The sequence below is a fragment of the Caenorhabditis briggsae genome (genome assembly GCF_000004555.2).
Source record: "Caenorhabditis briggsae complete genome, chrI, whole genome shotgun sequence".
Taxonomy (NCBI): domain Eukaryota; kingdom Metazoa; phylum Nematoda; class Chromadorea; order Rhabditida; family Rhabditidae; genus Caenorhabditis; species Caenorhabditis briggsae.
This window is the reverse complement of record NC_013489.2, coordinates 13,636,744-13,652,182: the sequence shown is the minus strand read 5'-3', so window position 1 is coordinate 13,652,182 and position 15,439 is coordinate 13,636,744. Positions and strand designations below refer to the sequence as shown.

The 15,439-nt window shown below is 38.0% G+C and overlaps 1 protein-coding gene across 1 annotated transcript in view; it reads left to right on the top strand.

Moving 5' to 3' along the window:
• The window catches only part of Cbr-dys-1, a gene marked incomplete at both ends in the record, with an annotated part of 31,162 nt that overhangs the window by 13,958 nt on the left and 1,765 nt on the right, over positions 1–15,439 (top strand). The window contains 18 exons of the mRNA XM_045241468.1: positions 141–432; positions 735–986; positions 1,382–1,673; positions 2,423–2,523; positions 3,504–3,706; positions 4,374–4,449; positions 4,526–4,558; positions 4,722–4,832; positions 5,379–5,938; positions 6,874–7,630; positions 7,730–7,738; positions 8,699–8,861; positions 8,909–9,432; positions 10,019–10,162; positions 10,213–10,311; positions 11,458–11,547; positions 12,679–13,133; positions 14,461–14,860. Of these exons, the coding sequence (XP_045095707.1) occupies positions 141–432; positions 735–986; positions 1,382–1,673; positions 2,423–2,523; positions 3,504–3,706; positions 4,374–4,449; positions 4,526–4,558; positions 4,722–4,832; positions 5,379–5,938; positions 6,874–7,630; positions 7,730–7,738; positions 8,699–8,861; positions 8,909–9,432; positions 10,019–10,162; positions 10,213–10,311; positions 11,458–11,547; positions 12,679–13,133; positions 14,461–14,860 (4,561 nt within the window). The remainder of the gene's footprint in view (positions 1–140; positions 433–734; positions 987–1,381; positions 1,674–2,422; positions 2,524–3,503; positions 3,707–4,373; positions 4,450–4,525; positions 4,559–4,721; positions 4,833–5,378; positions 5,939–6,873; positions 7,631–7,729; positions 7,739–8,698; positions 8,862–8,908; positions 9,433–10,018; positions 10,163–10,212; positions 10,312–11,457; positions 11,548–12,678; positions 13,134–14,460; positions 14,861–15,439) is intronic.

Below are 15,439 nucleotides of genomic sequence, written 5' to 3'. Positions count from 1 at the left end.
CAAACACCACATCTTACGACACTTGCTCCCAAATGTGCTTAAAATTAGCATCCTGGGGTGAAAAACCCCGGGAAGTTCGAAAATAGAATTTATTTTACATAAATCTGGCTCCTAAATCAGAGAAAAATCGATTTTTGCAGAGTTATCAACGAGCTATCGCAACTTCCCGTGTCCGAACGACTCTCCAGAATCGACAAAATTGAGCAACAACTTCAAGTTCAAGAGAAGAACGTTGGTTTTGTGGAGAAGGACCTTTTGAAAAAAGCAATTCTGAAAAAGGGTCTGGAAATCGCTGGAAAACGATTGGCAGCTCTGAAAATTGAGGAAAAATCTAGAAAGTCGCCAGAAAAAGTTGAGGAGCCAGAAGTCGAGCGACATGTGCAGTTTGTGGAGCAAGCTGAGCAAAATGTAAGTGAAGAATTTGAATGTCCCGCCGAAAACTACCCCGGAACACTATTTTTGAGCCAATTTAGACCAAGTGTCGTAAGATGTGGTGTTTCGTACGCAAACACCGAAAGTGAAAATTTCGCGGAATTTTTGCTAATTTTGAAATCAGCGTCCTTTTTTAGCTCGTGACGTCAATTTTGAGCGAATTCGAGATTTTTTTGGTGTTTGCAGACCAAACACCATACCCTACGACACTTGCCTGAAACTCGCTGAAAGTTGGTGGTCAGGGGTTATTTTAGGCGCTGAACTCAATTCTGACATCAAAAATCTATAATTTTGACTTTCAGACTCCGCAATCCCCAATTTCCGAATCATCGATTTTGGAAGAGCTCGATGGTCCATGGAGCCCAGTCGGTGACGTCATCTCAATTGAACAAGATTTGCTTAGAGCCCAAAAAGCTGTCGAAAAAGCCAGAAGCTCGAATATGAGCAATGAAACTGTCGAAAAAGCGGAGACACGGAAGGCAGAAATGGAAGAGAAGCGACGGGTTACTGTAGCGGCGCGTAGCAGATTTCAAATCGCCGAGGAGACGGTGGAGGTGAGAAATTGAGGGAAATGATGACGTTAAAATCAATGGATTTAAAATTTGGAAAATTTTGACACCCATATTGCCTGGTTTTTTGAAGATCTGGAATTCTGGATTCAGAAGACGTCAGAATTCAGAATCTGCAGATTTCAAAAAAACTAGTGACGTCAAAGTTGTTAGGCCTGAATTTTCCGTTGTTTTGATGTCCATATTGCCCCATTTCCAAAAAAAGTAGAAATTCTGAATTCAGAAGACGTCAGGCTTCAGAATATCAGTTTTTCTGGAACCTGGGCAATATGGGTATCAAAATTTCAAATTTTTCAAGGCGAACAGATTTAACGAAAGGGATTTTCACGAAAATCCACAGAAATCTCAAAAAATCGAATAAAATGAAATTATTTTTTTAGGAAATCGAGCGTGCCCTGGATCGTCTACAAGCGGCGGACCTAGAAATCGCAGATCTGGTCCGCGGTCTTGAACAAGAGTCTAGAAAACTAGCCAATTGCTCATCGTTGAGAAAAGAAGCCGAGAGAACGGCGGAGAAAATGTTGAGCATGGACGATGAGGGGATTTCCCAAGAAGTCGTTATTAAGACCAAAGATTCCATTGAGAAACTAGCGAAACGATGGAATCAGCTGGAAGTGGACTTGGAAGACAACCTGAGAAAAGCCAGGAAGGATCAGGATGCATTTATTCAGAGTGGGTGCTTTTTTTTGGGTTTTTTGGAAATATGAAAAGTACCGTAACTCGATGAGTTTTGAGCCAAGTTTTTTTGAATTTAAATTGTTGCATTTAACTTTCGAAGAGCTTCGAAATGAGCCTAAACATGACCATATTCTGTTTAGTTCGATTTTTGGGCAAGATGGGACTACCGTATCTTTGTCATTTTTGCAGGACCTAAATTTTTTTTTTGAATTTTTGAATTTATGGCTCTTTGAGCTTCAAAATGAGCCTAAACACAACTAGGTTTACTCAATTTCAAATGTTGCCTTTTTTCGCCAGGGTCCATGCGCCTTTAAGGTAAAAATTCAAAATTGTGGGAATGTGGTCGTGTTTAGGCTCATTTTGAAGCCCTCAATGTAAGAAATTCAAAAATATAAGTTTCAAAAAATTCTGGCCAAAATTCAGAATCGTAGGACGCCTCCAAAAATCTGAAATTGTGGTCAAATTGATCATTTTGATGAGGAATCACCTGTTCTTTCTTCCGTTTTCATCCCAAATTTTTTCACCGTATCGAAAATAGCCTACAGTACCCAAGAGACGCAGAAAAATCCTCGCGGCTCTCTCTTAGAAAATCTGTCAATATTTGCCCATCTCCCCCCCCCCCCACACCGCCAAACATTTTCCCTATACTTCCCTAAATACTTGGGACATTTTTCCTAGGAATTGCTCGCTTTCAATTTTTCAGTCTATTTAGAGTACTGTACCTCACACCCTTCACATTTCAGAACGTCTCCGCGAAGGGGAGGAAGCCCTCAACGAGATTAAATCGGCCATCGAGAAGAAACAAGAATCCCTAGACGCTGAAACTGCCGCAGAGAGTTTGGATGTGAGTGATTTAGGCGGGAAATTTAAATATTCAAATTTTGGAGGACAACAGCTTCAAAATGAGTATAAACACGACATAGTTTGAAAAAATTAAGGGGGGGGGGGGGTGTTTTTTTGTTGGAAATTTCCAAACTACCGTATCTCTGCCAAATTTAGAGCAAGATCAAAAAATTTTGCAATTTTGAATCTGTCTTGTTGTCAGCTTCAAAATGAGTATAATCATGAACTACTTTGAACAATTTTGGAATTTGACTTTAAAGGCGCATGGACCCTCAAAAAATAGTCAGTTTTCAAAAAATGAGCAATCCTAGACGTGTTTATACTTATTTTGAAGCACTTGACGTGCTAAACAAAATGCTTATAAATTTTTTCAAAATGCTCAAAAACCGGCCGAGATACGGTAGTTTGAATTTTTTTTTTAAGACTTTGGATTTTTCAAACTACCGTATCTCTGTCAATCTTAGAGATGGATTGAAAATTTTTGCATTTTTGAATTTGTCTTGTTGTCAGCTTCAAAATGAATCTAGTCATAACCCACATTGAAAAGTTTTGAAATTTGTCTTTAAAGGCGCATGGACCCTCGAAAAAAGGTCAATTTCCAAAAATGAGCAATCCTAGTCGTGTTTATACTCATTCTAAAACGCTTGACGTGCCAAACAAATCTCTCGACAAATTTTTCAGAATGCTCAAAAACCGGCCGAGATACGGTAGTTTGAATTTTTTTTTGAGACTTTGGATTTTTCAAACTACCGTATCTCTGTCAATCTTAGAGATGGATTGAAAATTTTTGCATTTTTAAATTTGTCTTGCTGTCAGCTTCAAAATGAGTATAATCATGACCCAGGAAAGTTTTGAAATTTGACTTTAAAGGCGCATGGACCCTCGAAAAATCAAAATCGAGTAAAGTGTGTCATGTTTATACTCATTTTGAAGTTCTCAATGAGCCAAATTCATATTTCTAACTTATTTCTAAATTTTCAGCACCTGGAAAGTTCCCTGGACAATATTTCGAGCCTTTTCGGCGAAATTGGATCCCTACCAATGGATGAGGATTCGCGTGGAAAGCTGACAAAATTGACGGAAGCAAAGGATGCAATTGCTCAGAAAGCAAATGAGACACTAGCGGTTTTATCACGGACCGTCTCGGAATGTGAAGATTTTGAGAAGCAATTATGCTGTTCCAGGTAAGTCTTTTGGAGTTTTCAAAACTACCGTATCTCTATTAGTTTTCGAACAATCTTAAAATAACTACAAGATTTGTGTTTGTCTTGTCGTGAGCTTAAAAATAAGTATAAACACGACCCATTTTGCTCGATTTTGATTTTTCGAGGGTCCATGCGCCTTTAAAATCAAATTTCAAAATTTTTCAAAGTAGGTCATGATTATACTCATTTTGAAGTTGACAACAAGCCAAATTCAAAAATGCAAAAAAAAATTTGATTTTGCTCAAAAATTGGCAGAGGTGCGGTAGTTCCAACATTTCTGAAATTCAAAAAGTTCAAACTACCGTATCTCTGTTAGTTTTCGAACAATTTTAAAATAATTACAAGATTTGTGTTTGTCTTGTTGTGAGCTTAAAAATGAGCACAAACACGACCCATTTTGCTCGATTTTGATTTTTCGAGGGTCCATGCGCCTTTAAAGTCAAATTTTAAAACTTTTCAAAATAGGTCATGATTATACTCATTTTGAAGCTGACAACAAGCCAAATTCAAAAATGCAAACATTTTTGATCTTGTTCCTAATTTGGTAGAGATACGGTAGTTTGAAAATTTAAAATTTTCAAAAATTCCAAAAAAAATTTTTTTTTTCGAAAAAAACCCCCTAAAATCTGAAATTTCAGAACTGGAGTGCCAGAATCGGCTTCCTACTGCAAGCTAGGAAATCGGCGGACATTTCAGCATTCGACATCCCGCACGAGTATCATGTAAGTTGTCTCGAATTCTGAAATTTTCAGAAATTTCAAAAAACTTTTTTTTTCCAAAAAATATATAAAAATTCAGGAAGATCTTGGAAACGAGGCAGAGTTGATACCGGTAGGCCTGAGCATGAGAATTGTGTGGTCTGAATTTTTTTGAAAAATCTGAAATTTTCAGAAAAAAATTTTTTCAAAATTTTTGAAAATTTTACTTTCCTAGCATGATTTTTTGCGTGCCGATTGATTTTCAGACTTATTTTCAGCCAAATTTTTCGTTTCAGAAACTCTCCCGCGAATTTGAAGATTGGACCCAAAAATTGAAGGAGATGAATTCGCTAGCGATGGAGAAGGAGGATGCTGTGCGGATGCGGGAACAGTTGAACCATGCGAATGTGAGTTGGAATTTTGGAAATTTGACTGAAAATTTGAATTTGGCTTGAAAAGAGCTTCGAAATGAGTATAAACAAGGTCTAGTTTCAAAAAATGTGATTTTTTGGGAATATCGAAAAATTCAAACTACCGTATCACGGTCAGTCTACGAGCAACCTCAAAATTTTTACTCAAAATGTGTTTAGCACGTTGAGAGCTCTAAAATGAGCATAAACACGACTAGATTTGCCTTTGAAAAATTTGAAAAGAAAAATTTTGAAATTTGACCTTAAAGGCGCATGACCTTAAAAAAATTGAAATTGATCAAAATAGGTCGTGTTTAGGCTCGTTTTGAAGCTCTAATCGTGCTTGACTCGAAAATGTAAAAAGCAATAAATTAGGACAAAAATGAGCAAGGTTATGGTAGATCCAATTTTTGGGAAATGAGCAAAATTAAGGAAGCAGGTTATGTTTTGGCTTATTTTGAACTTCAGAACAGCTCAAATTTGGTCGTGTTTAGGTTCATTTTGAAGCACTGAACCTGGAAAATTCAAAAAATTGATTTTCAGGAAACCATGACAGAGCTCTGTCGAAAATTCAACGAGTTTAAACGTCCCAAAGGCTTCGAGGAGAAGCTGGAAAAAGTGCTCATAACCTTATCAAACGTAGAAATGGGTCTAGATGATACCACAGGAATCGATGGAGCAGAATGTGGTGGAGCCCTGATGGAAGTTCGAGCTCTGGTCCGGATGCTCGACGGAGCACAAGAGAAGTGGAAGGATTTGTCGGAGAATCGAGAGCAACTAGTTAAGGATCATGTTCTAGATGAGGAAGCTTCCAGAGAGACCCTTCAAAAACTACAGTATGCCAAAACGAAATCCAAAGAGCTGTATGACCGTAGTTCGACGTGTATTGAACGACTTGAGGACTGTGTTGAGATGTATCAGAGATTGCTTATGGAAACTGATGAAATTGAGAGATTCTTGGATGAAATGGAGCAACGCCTTGATCGATATGCAGCTAGTGATAGGCCTGGAGAGGAGGCGGAGATTGTGGAGGAGCTGATAAGCGAGTGGAATCGAAATGAGGCGGCGATGAATAATGCGGCACATTTGCAGAGGCAGTTGAAGTGGGTCTTTTGGTTTTTCGGCTTCAAAATGAGCCTAAACACAACGCATTTCGTTTTGGGGCAAACATCAAGACTACCGTAACCTAGCTCTATTTTGTCCTAACTTCTCTAAACCAAAATAATCAATTTGCCCACGTTTAGAGCTTCAAAATAAGCCTAACCACGACTTAGTTTGTTGAAGTCTGATTTTTGACCTTAAATGCGCATGGACCATGTAAAAACCGGTCTGAAATTTGTTACCACCGTAGCTCGCCAAATTTTTATACAAACTTTTTGAAATGTTTCACACTACCCAGGTTTAGAGCTTCAAAATGAGCCTAAACACGACCAGATTCGCTCAACTTTGAAATTTGACCTTAAAGGCGCATGGACCCCCGAAAAAATGGGAAAACTCGAAATCGAGCAAACCTAGTCGTGTTTAGGCTCATTCTAAAGCTCTCATCATGAAAAACTCCAAATTGTAAGTTTCACTTGGCTTGGCCTAAAAATACTCGAGATACGGTACTTTTGCAAACAATGACAAAATCTTGTGAGTACCGTTACTCAGTCAGTTTTAAAGCAATTCCAAAAATTCTCTCAGTTTTAGACTTTTCATGTTTTGCGCATCAATATGAGCATAAAGACAACCAGGGTTACCCAATTTCAGTTTTTCCTAGATTTTAGAGGGGACATGCGCCTTTAAAGCCGAAATTCGAAGTTCAGCAAAACTAGTCGTGTTTAGGCTCATTTCGAAGCTCTCTTGGTAAATCTAGTACCGGTAAAGTTTTTGAGTTTTCTTATGTGCTGACCGCGATACGGTAATTTGACCAAATTGCGACCAAAGGTCGATGCTCAATGTTCAAAATCCAACAAACATAGCCGTGTTTAGGTTTATTTTGAAGCTCTCAAATTCCAAAAAAATACAATTTCTCATTTTTAAAATTGCCTATTTTCAGCGAACGCGCCATCAAGATCCCGGAAAACGTGCTCTCCCTGAAACGCCTTCGAGCTGACGCTCTAAAAAATCGCCTGAATTCCTGGGTGCGCACAATTCAAGAAATGTCCGAGGACGACGAATCGGCACTGCTGGAAATCGACGAGCTCCATCAGAACCTTGAAAAAGAGCTTCGAGAAATTTCTAGCCACGAACCCAAGGCAATCGCAGAGAGGCTTCGATTTTTGCGAGCGGATCGGGATAGGCTAAGCTCGCGTACCAGAAAATTGGCAGCCAAGAATCCCCGGCTAGCCGCCACGTCATCAGATGTTCTAGAAGGATTGAACAAGAAATGGAAGGATTTGGAGGAGAAATCTCTGGAAACCAGAGAAAAGGAACCTCAGCTAGAGCTCAAGGACCAGGAACTCAGCTCACCTGAAAATTCCAGTTTTGACAAACGAGTCGATGAGCTGTACTATCTGTTGAAGGATCTAGAAACCCACTTGAATTTCGAAACGTCACCTGTTGCTACAGTAACACAGTATCAGAAGCGTGTGGAGGATTTGGATCTATACTTGGATGACTACAGGCCTCCTCTGGATGACTTGATTGAGGAGGGACGGAAAATTGCTCAGGTTGGAAGGCTGGAATTGCAGACGCACGCGGCGATTGAGAAGTTGGATGAGCTGGCGAGCAAGATTGAGATGGTTGAAGGGGATTTGGATAAGCATCGAGACAAGGTGGCGCCACTTTTGGAGCAGCATGAGCAGTTGAAGAAGGTGAGCAACTTTATTTGCGCTTTTTGGGACCTATTTTTTAGTTCAAACTTTTAAAAATTAAATTTGTTGGAAAGAACAAAATTAGAGCTTCAAAATAAGCCTAAACATGCCTTATATCAAAAAAATTTGGGTAGGAAAAATTTGATTCCAAAAAAAAAATTCAAAAAAAAAACAACTTTTGGGACTTAACCTCTTCTAAGCCTGATAACTTTCTTGAATTTCGCTCTCAGATCAATAATTGTTAAATTTCGATTTTTTTAAGATTTAGACCTTTAAAATGAGCCTAAGCATGACCTTTTTCTAAAAAATTTGGGTGGGAAAAATTTTGATTTTAAAAAAATGTTTCAATAAATATTATGTTTTTGAAACTCACTTTTTTATGCTCGATAACTTTCTGGAATTTTACCGTAATTTTCCAAATCAATGATTTTCAAATTTTTAAGATTCAGAGCTTCAAAATGAGCCTAAACATGATCCACTTTAAGGAAATTCTAATAGGAAAAATTTGGGTTCCATAAAAATTAATTCCAAAAAACCAATTTTTTGGGAATCAATTTTTTGAAATCCCCCCAGATCTTGTATCTTCACACCAAACTATTTAAAACCGTTTTTTCTTCAATTTTGAGTTTAAGAGCTTCAAAATGAGCCTAAACATGACCACTTTGAAAATATGTTTTTTTTTTCAAAAAACTCCAAAGATTTTTTTTTGCGAAATTTTTCAAACTACCGTAACTTTGCTCAACCTACTCCAAACTTTTTAAAATTTAAATTTTTGAATTTCCCTTAACGCGAGCTTCAAAATGAGTATAATCATGACCTATTTTTGAAAATTTCAATTTTTCGAGGGTCCATGCGTTTTTAAGGGTCAAAATTCAAACTTGAGAAATATAGGTCTTGTTTAGGCTTATTTTAAAGCTCACCATGCCACAAATTGATATCTGTCAAAATTTTTGAGCTTGTACAAAAACTGGCCGGGTTACTGTAGTTTTAAATTTGACCGAAATTCATAACCGAGCAACCTAGGTTGTGTTTAGGCTCATTTTAAACGCGCCAAATTCTAATTTCCAGGACATCGACTCATTTCTCCTTGTCCTTGACGTCTTCACCGACCGTAACCTCGATGATGTGGACATTGCTCAGTCTACAAGAAAGGAACTAGCCGAGAGGGACTCTCATATCACCTCTCTGACGTCACGAGCGACAGCGATTCATTGTGCATTGCCGGGAAAAGGTACAGTAATCTCCAAAAAAATTCAGATGAAAAATTACATATTTTAGGTCCCCAACTCCACGACACTACGCTCGACAAGCTTCGAGCACGGATAGAAAGCCTAGAAGCCCGATTGGCCAATACAGAGAAGAGACCTTCCAAGCCTGAAGGGCCTGAGAAGCCTAAAATGGGGCCTGAAACGCCTGAAAAATCGTCACCAAGTCGTTCGAGTCTTCAGCTGGCTATGGAGGCATACGGTACCGCCACTGAAGACGATAGTGTCATTTCCGAGGCGGTTACTGTAGGTCAGAAGGCTGGAACACCACAATTGGAAGTGAAAATGCTAGTAGACGATGAAAAACGGACTATTATTCTGCCAGATGACTCGGAGAAGGTTATTGAGCAACAAGCTCCGCCCACTTTAGCCACGCCCACTGAACAGGCTCCGCCCCCTGAAGAGACTATCGCTGAAGTCTCAACTTCTGAAATCCTTCAAGGCCGCCCCGCTCAGGAATCCATTGAAAGAACGGTCCGAGAGGTTCCTGTGGATGTCTATGAAGAAACTGCTAATATTTCTTCTGGTGATGAATTGGTAAGTTTTTTGGCCCCAAAAATTTGAACTTGTGATCTTCAAAATGAGCCTAAACACAACCGGTTTTGGTTGAAACTACCGTATCTCACTCAATTTTTGAGCAATCCTGAAATTTTTTGCAGTTTTGAATTTGTCTTGTTGCCAGCTTTAAAATGATTATAATCACGACCTACTTTGAAGAATTTTGGTTTTTCGGTAGTTTTACCATAACTACAGTATCTCAGTCAGTTTTTGAGAAAACTCAAAAATTTCAACAGAACTAAATTTTCCATGTTTAGAGCTTCAAAATAAGCCTAAACACGACTAGGTTAGCAAATTTTGAAAATTGACCATTTTTCGAGGGTCCATGCGCCTTTAAGGTCAAATTTCAAAATTGAGCTAAGTAGGTCGTGTTTATACTCATTTTTAAGCGCTAAATATGAGGAATCCAAAACTAGACAACTTTTTCAAGTTGCTCAAAAGTTGGCCGAGTTACGGTAGTTTAAAAACTTCCAAAAATTCAAAATGTTCCAAACTAGGCCATATTTAGGCTCACTTCAAAGCTAATTCTTCGCTGATTTCGACTTTTCTATTTTCAATATTCTAGGACTCCAAATTCTCTCCTCCGATCCTGGATTCTGATACCGAAATCGCATCGATGTTTGAAGTTTTGGACTCGATCGAAGACGCGCACACGAATTTCGAAGAATTCCCATTCGACTATTTGGATAACGCGGAGAATGAACTAAAGGTGCGTACAGTAACCCGGAAAATTCCAAAAATCGATGTTTTTTTTTTCAGAATACCCTGGCCCGTCTAGAATCCTGTGAACGCACTTTGGCCAAAAACGAAATGACTATTAATATGCTGCAAGCGGAGAATGCCAGGGAGAGGATTACGGTAGTTTCAATTTTTTGGAAAATTGATTTTTTAATCAAATTGTCAGGCATGTTTCATGGTGTCTAAATCAGTTGTCAGATCTTGAAAATGTTGATTTTGAGCCATGTTATGAGCATTTGAAGTTTGGTGGCCTAGAAACCCAAATTTCTAGAAAACTAGGCCATGCTGTATATCATTTTGTTTAACTTGCTTCATAGTGTATAAATCAGTTTTTAAATTCGGAAAATGTCAAATTTGAGCCAAGTTATGAGCATTTGAAGTTTGGTGGCCTAGAAAACCAAAACTAGGTCATCTTGGTTCAAACTTTAAACACTCATAACTAGCATAAAATTCAAGATTTTTCAAATCTAAAAACTGATATGAACACTATAAAACAAGCCTAACAAAATGAAATATTTCATGACCTAGTTTTCTGAAAATTTGGGTTTCTAGGCTACCATTTTCAAATGGCCATAACTTTGGCTGGAATTGACGAATTTGGCCCTAAAAAAAGGGTTTTAAGTGTTTTCATACATGAAAAATTGATTGAAAATAGTTTCGAAGCTCTAAAACTAAATTTTCGTGTAGATTTACCCTTAAAACTACCCATATTCCAGAAAAATTTGGATTTCTAGGCCATCAATTTTAAATAGCCATAACTTTGGCTAGATTTGACGAATTTGACCCCCAAAAAGGGTTTTGGGGGTATTTTTTAACGAAAAATCGATTGAAAATAGTCTCAAAACTCTAAAATTGAACTCTTTTATAGATTTTTCACTCAAAATCACCCATATTCCAAAAATTTGGGTTTCTAGGCCACCAACTTCAAATGGACATAACTTTGGCTAGAATTGATGAATTTGACACTTAAAAGTTGGTTTTAAGGGTATTTTTGCCTGGAAAATCGATTGAAAATAGTCTAAAAACTCTAAAACTAACATTTCCTATAGATTTACCCTCAAAACCACCCATATTCCAAAAATTTGGGTTTGTTGGCCACCAACTTCAAATAGACATAACTTTGGCTAGAATTGATGAATTTGACCCTAAAAAAGTGGTTTTTGAGTAATTTTTGCCTGGAAAATTGATTAAAAATAGTCTAAAGACTTCAAAACCAACACTATTCTCGAAGATTTTCCCACATTTGCTCTATATAATCATTTCCAGATGCTTCGTCAAATGGCACTTCAACGAAAAGACAAACTACCAAAGTTTAACGAGGAATGGAATGCGATGCAAGAGGTTTGGACCCACTTTGTGTAGTAATATTTTGTCCACGGAGACATTCCTCAGGGACACTCTTACCCCCCTCCCCTCCCCTTTTATCAGATACTTACACTTATTTTCTTGTGTATTTTTGAGTGTATGTGTGGCTATTGAGTGACACTTGCCACCTAGGAGCACTTTTCAAATCTATATGCTCTTTTAAATTTCAAATTGACCCATAAATAGCGAAATTAGGTGGATTTTTAGGTTTTTTAGATGCACTCAAGCCTTTGAGAAGCCTTTAACATTGCTCAGCATTAACCAAATTTTTCTGAAATTTCAAATTTTGAATTTGGCTCAGCAAGAGCTTCAAAATGAGCACCAACACGACTATGGTCGCTTTTGCTTGATTGGTGGCCTAGAAATTCCTCGACCACCGGCTTCAAATGGTCATAACATTGCTCAGCATCAACCAAATTTTTTGAATTTTTTATTTTTAAATTTTCCGCGTTACGAGCTTCCAAATGAGTATAATCATGACATACTTTATTGAAAAGTGGCCCGTGGCCTAGGAATCCGGGTTTTCTAGGCCACCAACTTCTAACGGCCATAACTTTGTCGAAATTCGATAAAATTAGAATCTGAAAAGTTTATCATTTATAATATGAAAAGAGGTTCAAAATGAGTATAATCATGGCCGGCTTTCTATCAATTCTAGCTTCTAAAGTTTGGTGGCCTAGAATCCCAAATTTTTGGAAAACTAGGTCATGATGTATATCATTTTGTCAAACATGTTTTACAGTGTCTAAATCTGTTTTTAAATACGGAAAATGTCAAATTTGAGCCAAGTTGTGAGCATTTGAAGTTTGGTGGCCTAGAAATCCAAACCTAGGCCAGCGTGGTCCAAAATGCTTGTAACTAGCTTCAAAATTGATATTTTTGGAATTCGAAAAAAGATATGAATACTATGGAACAACCCTAACAATATGGTATACCCCATGACCTAGTTTTCTAAAAATTTGGGTTTCTAGGCCACCTTTAAGGGACAAATTGGAAATTTTCAAAATTAGAGCAATCCTAGCCATGTTTAGGCTCATTTTAAAACTAGTAACCCCTGAATTCAACTATTTGTCATAAATTTCATAACGTTTCACCCAAAAAACAAAAAAAACCAATTTTCAGTTAACCCACACCGCCGACTCCCTCGTCGACGAGGCCGAACGATACGAATCGGATCAAATTGCTCAAATGGATCGAAAATCGGCGCCAGGTGTGCTCGGCGAGCTCAGAAAACGGGTATCCAGTGCCGAGGGTCCAGTTATCGACCTGGTAAAGAAGCTGTCCCAACTGGTCCCCCGTATGCAAGACGATTCGCCGAAATCCCAAAATTTGCGGCAAACGGTATACGGTATCGAGGATCGATTCCGAAAAATCAGTCAAGCCGAAAGTGCGGCAGTGTCCAAGGCTCTTTCCAGCGCTCTCACGGAGCCGGAGCTCAATTTCGAGCTCCGCGAAATGCAGAAATGGTGTGAGCAGGCGGAAAAGGAGGCGGCACAGAATGTGAACTCTTTGGACACTGATGGTCTCGAGAAATTGGATGGAAATCTTGCTCAATTCACTAGGGAGTTGAAGGAGAAGTGAGTCCATTTTGAATTTCTCTAAAATATCGATTTTGAGCTAACTTACGCTTGTTTTTAGCTATTTTAGCTAGTTCGAAGTCGCTGGCCTAGAAACCCAAGTTTTCTGCATTTTTAGGCCACCAACTTTTTTGAACCAATGTATTGTTGATCCTTTGTTTTCTGTCAATTCTATTCCATTTTAGCCACCTCAAAAACCTCTACTTTGAACCTAGTTACAGTGATTAGAAGTTAATGGCCTAGAAATCCAAATATTTGGAAAACTAGGTCATATCGTATACGATTTTGTAAGGCCTCTCTTACCGAGTCTATGTCAGTTTTTAAATTTGAAAAACGTCGACTTTGAAGAAAGTTATGAAGGGGGCCTAATTTTGGTTTTCTAGGCCATCAAACTTCAAATGCAGATAACTTGGCTCAAACTTGATATTTTTCAAAGCTGAAAAGAAAGATGGACTTGGCAAAAGTAGCCTGTCATTTTGATATACAACTTGGCCTAGAAATTCAGATTCGGGTTTTCGAATTTTAAGTTTTTGCTGGACTAGAAACCCAAGCTTTCGGAAAACTAGGTCATGGTGTATATCATTCTGTCATGCGTGTTTTACAGTGTTGCCAACATTATTCATATTTGAAAAATGTCAAGTTTCAAGCTAGTTATAAGCATTTTAGACCTAGTTGGTCTAGTTTTGGATTTCTAGGCCACCAAACTTCAAATGCTCATAACTTGGCTCAAAATGGACATTCTTGAAGTTTGAAAAATGGAATGGATTTGACAAGAGTAGCCTGTCATTTTGATATGTATCGTGGCCTGGAACACCAAATTTGGTTTTCTAGGCCATGGACTAGAAACCCAATTTTTTTAAAAGCTCGGCCATATTGTATGTCAATTTATCAGGTTTGTTACATTGAGTCCATACCATTTTTCAGATTTGAAAAATATTGATTTTCAAGCTAGTTATTATAATTTGAAGTTTGGAGCATGATGATCTAGTTTTGGGTTTCTAGGCCACCAAACTTCAAATGGCCATAACTTGGCTCAAAATTGACATTTTTAAAATTTGAAAAATGCAATGGATTTCTCAAGAGTAGCCTGTCATTTTGATATATAAAATGATCTAGAAATCTAAATTGGTGGCCTAACTTTTGGTTTTCTAGGCCACCAACCTTTGAACGGCCATAACTCTCCTCAAAAGTGATATTTTTGGGATCTGAAAAGTGCATTTTGTCTGAGAATACAAGCTCAACTTTTTGGGTATTCTAGGTTCATAAAATTCTGAAAATTTCTAGGCTTTATTAGGGAACGAATCCCCGAAACAACTTAAAATTTCAGAAAAACCGACATGGTGCAATTGGAGATGGCCAAAAATATGATCATCCCACAGCTCAAGGGAGACGCTCATCATGATCTCCGACGTAACTTCTCAGAGACTGCAAAACGTGTGGCTATGGTCCGTGATGAGCTCTCAGATGCTCATAAATGGGTCGCCACGTCACGCGAATCGTGTGACGCCTTCTGGAACGACATTGATTCGCTGGAAGCGTTGGCACGCGACGTTGTCAGAAGAGCCAATGGGATTCGGATGGCTGTGATTTATACGCCATCTAGGGAGAATGTAGAGGGCGTGCTGAGAGATGTCGAAAAGCTGAAGTCGTCAATTGGCGATATTAAGAAAAGAGTGCAAACGGCCAACTTGCCACCGGCTATTAAGTTAGCTGGAAAGAATGCGAAGGTATGTCTTCTTTGATATTGAAGAAAATCTCTGATTTTCTTCTATAAACTTCAAGTTTTAGAAATTGGAAACATTGATTTTCAGCCAGGTTACACCCATTTGAAGTTTGTTGGCCTAGAAATCCGGGAACCCAGAATTTCCATGCCATTTTTGATTCATTGAACTTTTTTGATTTCAATCAGAGTTGTAACAAATAAATTTTACACTTTTAGACAAATTGATTCCAGTTTGAATTTTTTTAAAATATCGATTTTAAGCCAAGTTATGAACAATTTAAGTTGGTGGCCTAGAAAACCAAAAAACCCAAGTTTTGGATTTCTAGGCCATGCTGTCTATTAAAATGATAGGCTAGCTATTCTAAGTTCATAGCAGTTTTCAGATTTCAAAAATATCAATATTGAGCCAAGTTAGGAGTATTTTAAGTTGGTGGCCTAGAAAACCAAATTTTGGATTTCCAGGCCATGTTGTATATCAAAATGACAAGCTAACTATTTTACTTACTTTTGTGTTTTTAGATTTCAAAAATGTCATTTTTGAACCAAGTTATGGCAATTTTAAGTTTCTGGCCTAGAACCCAAA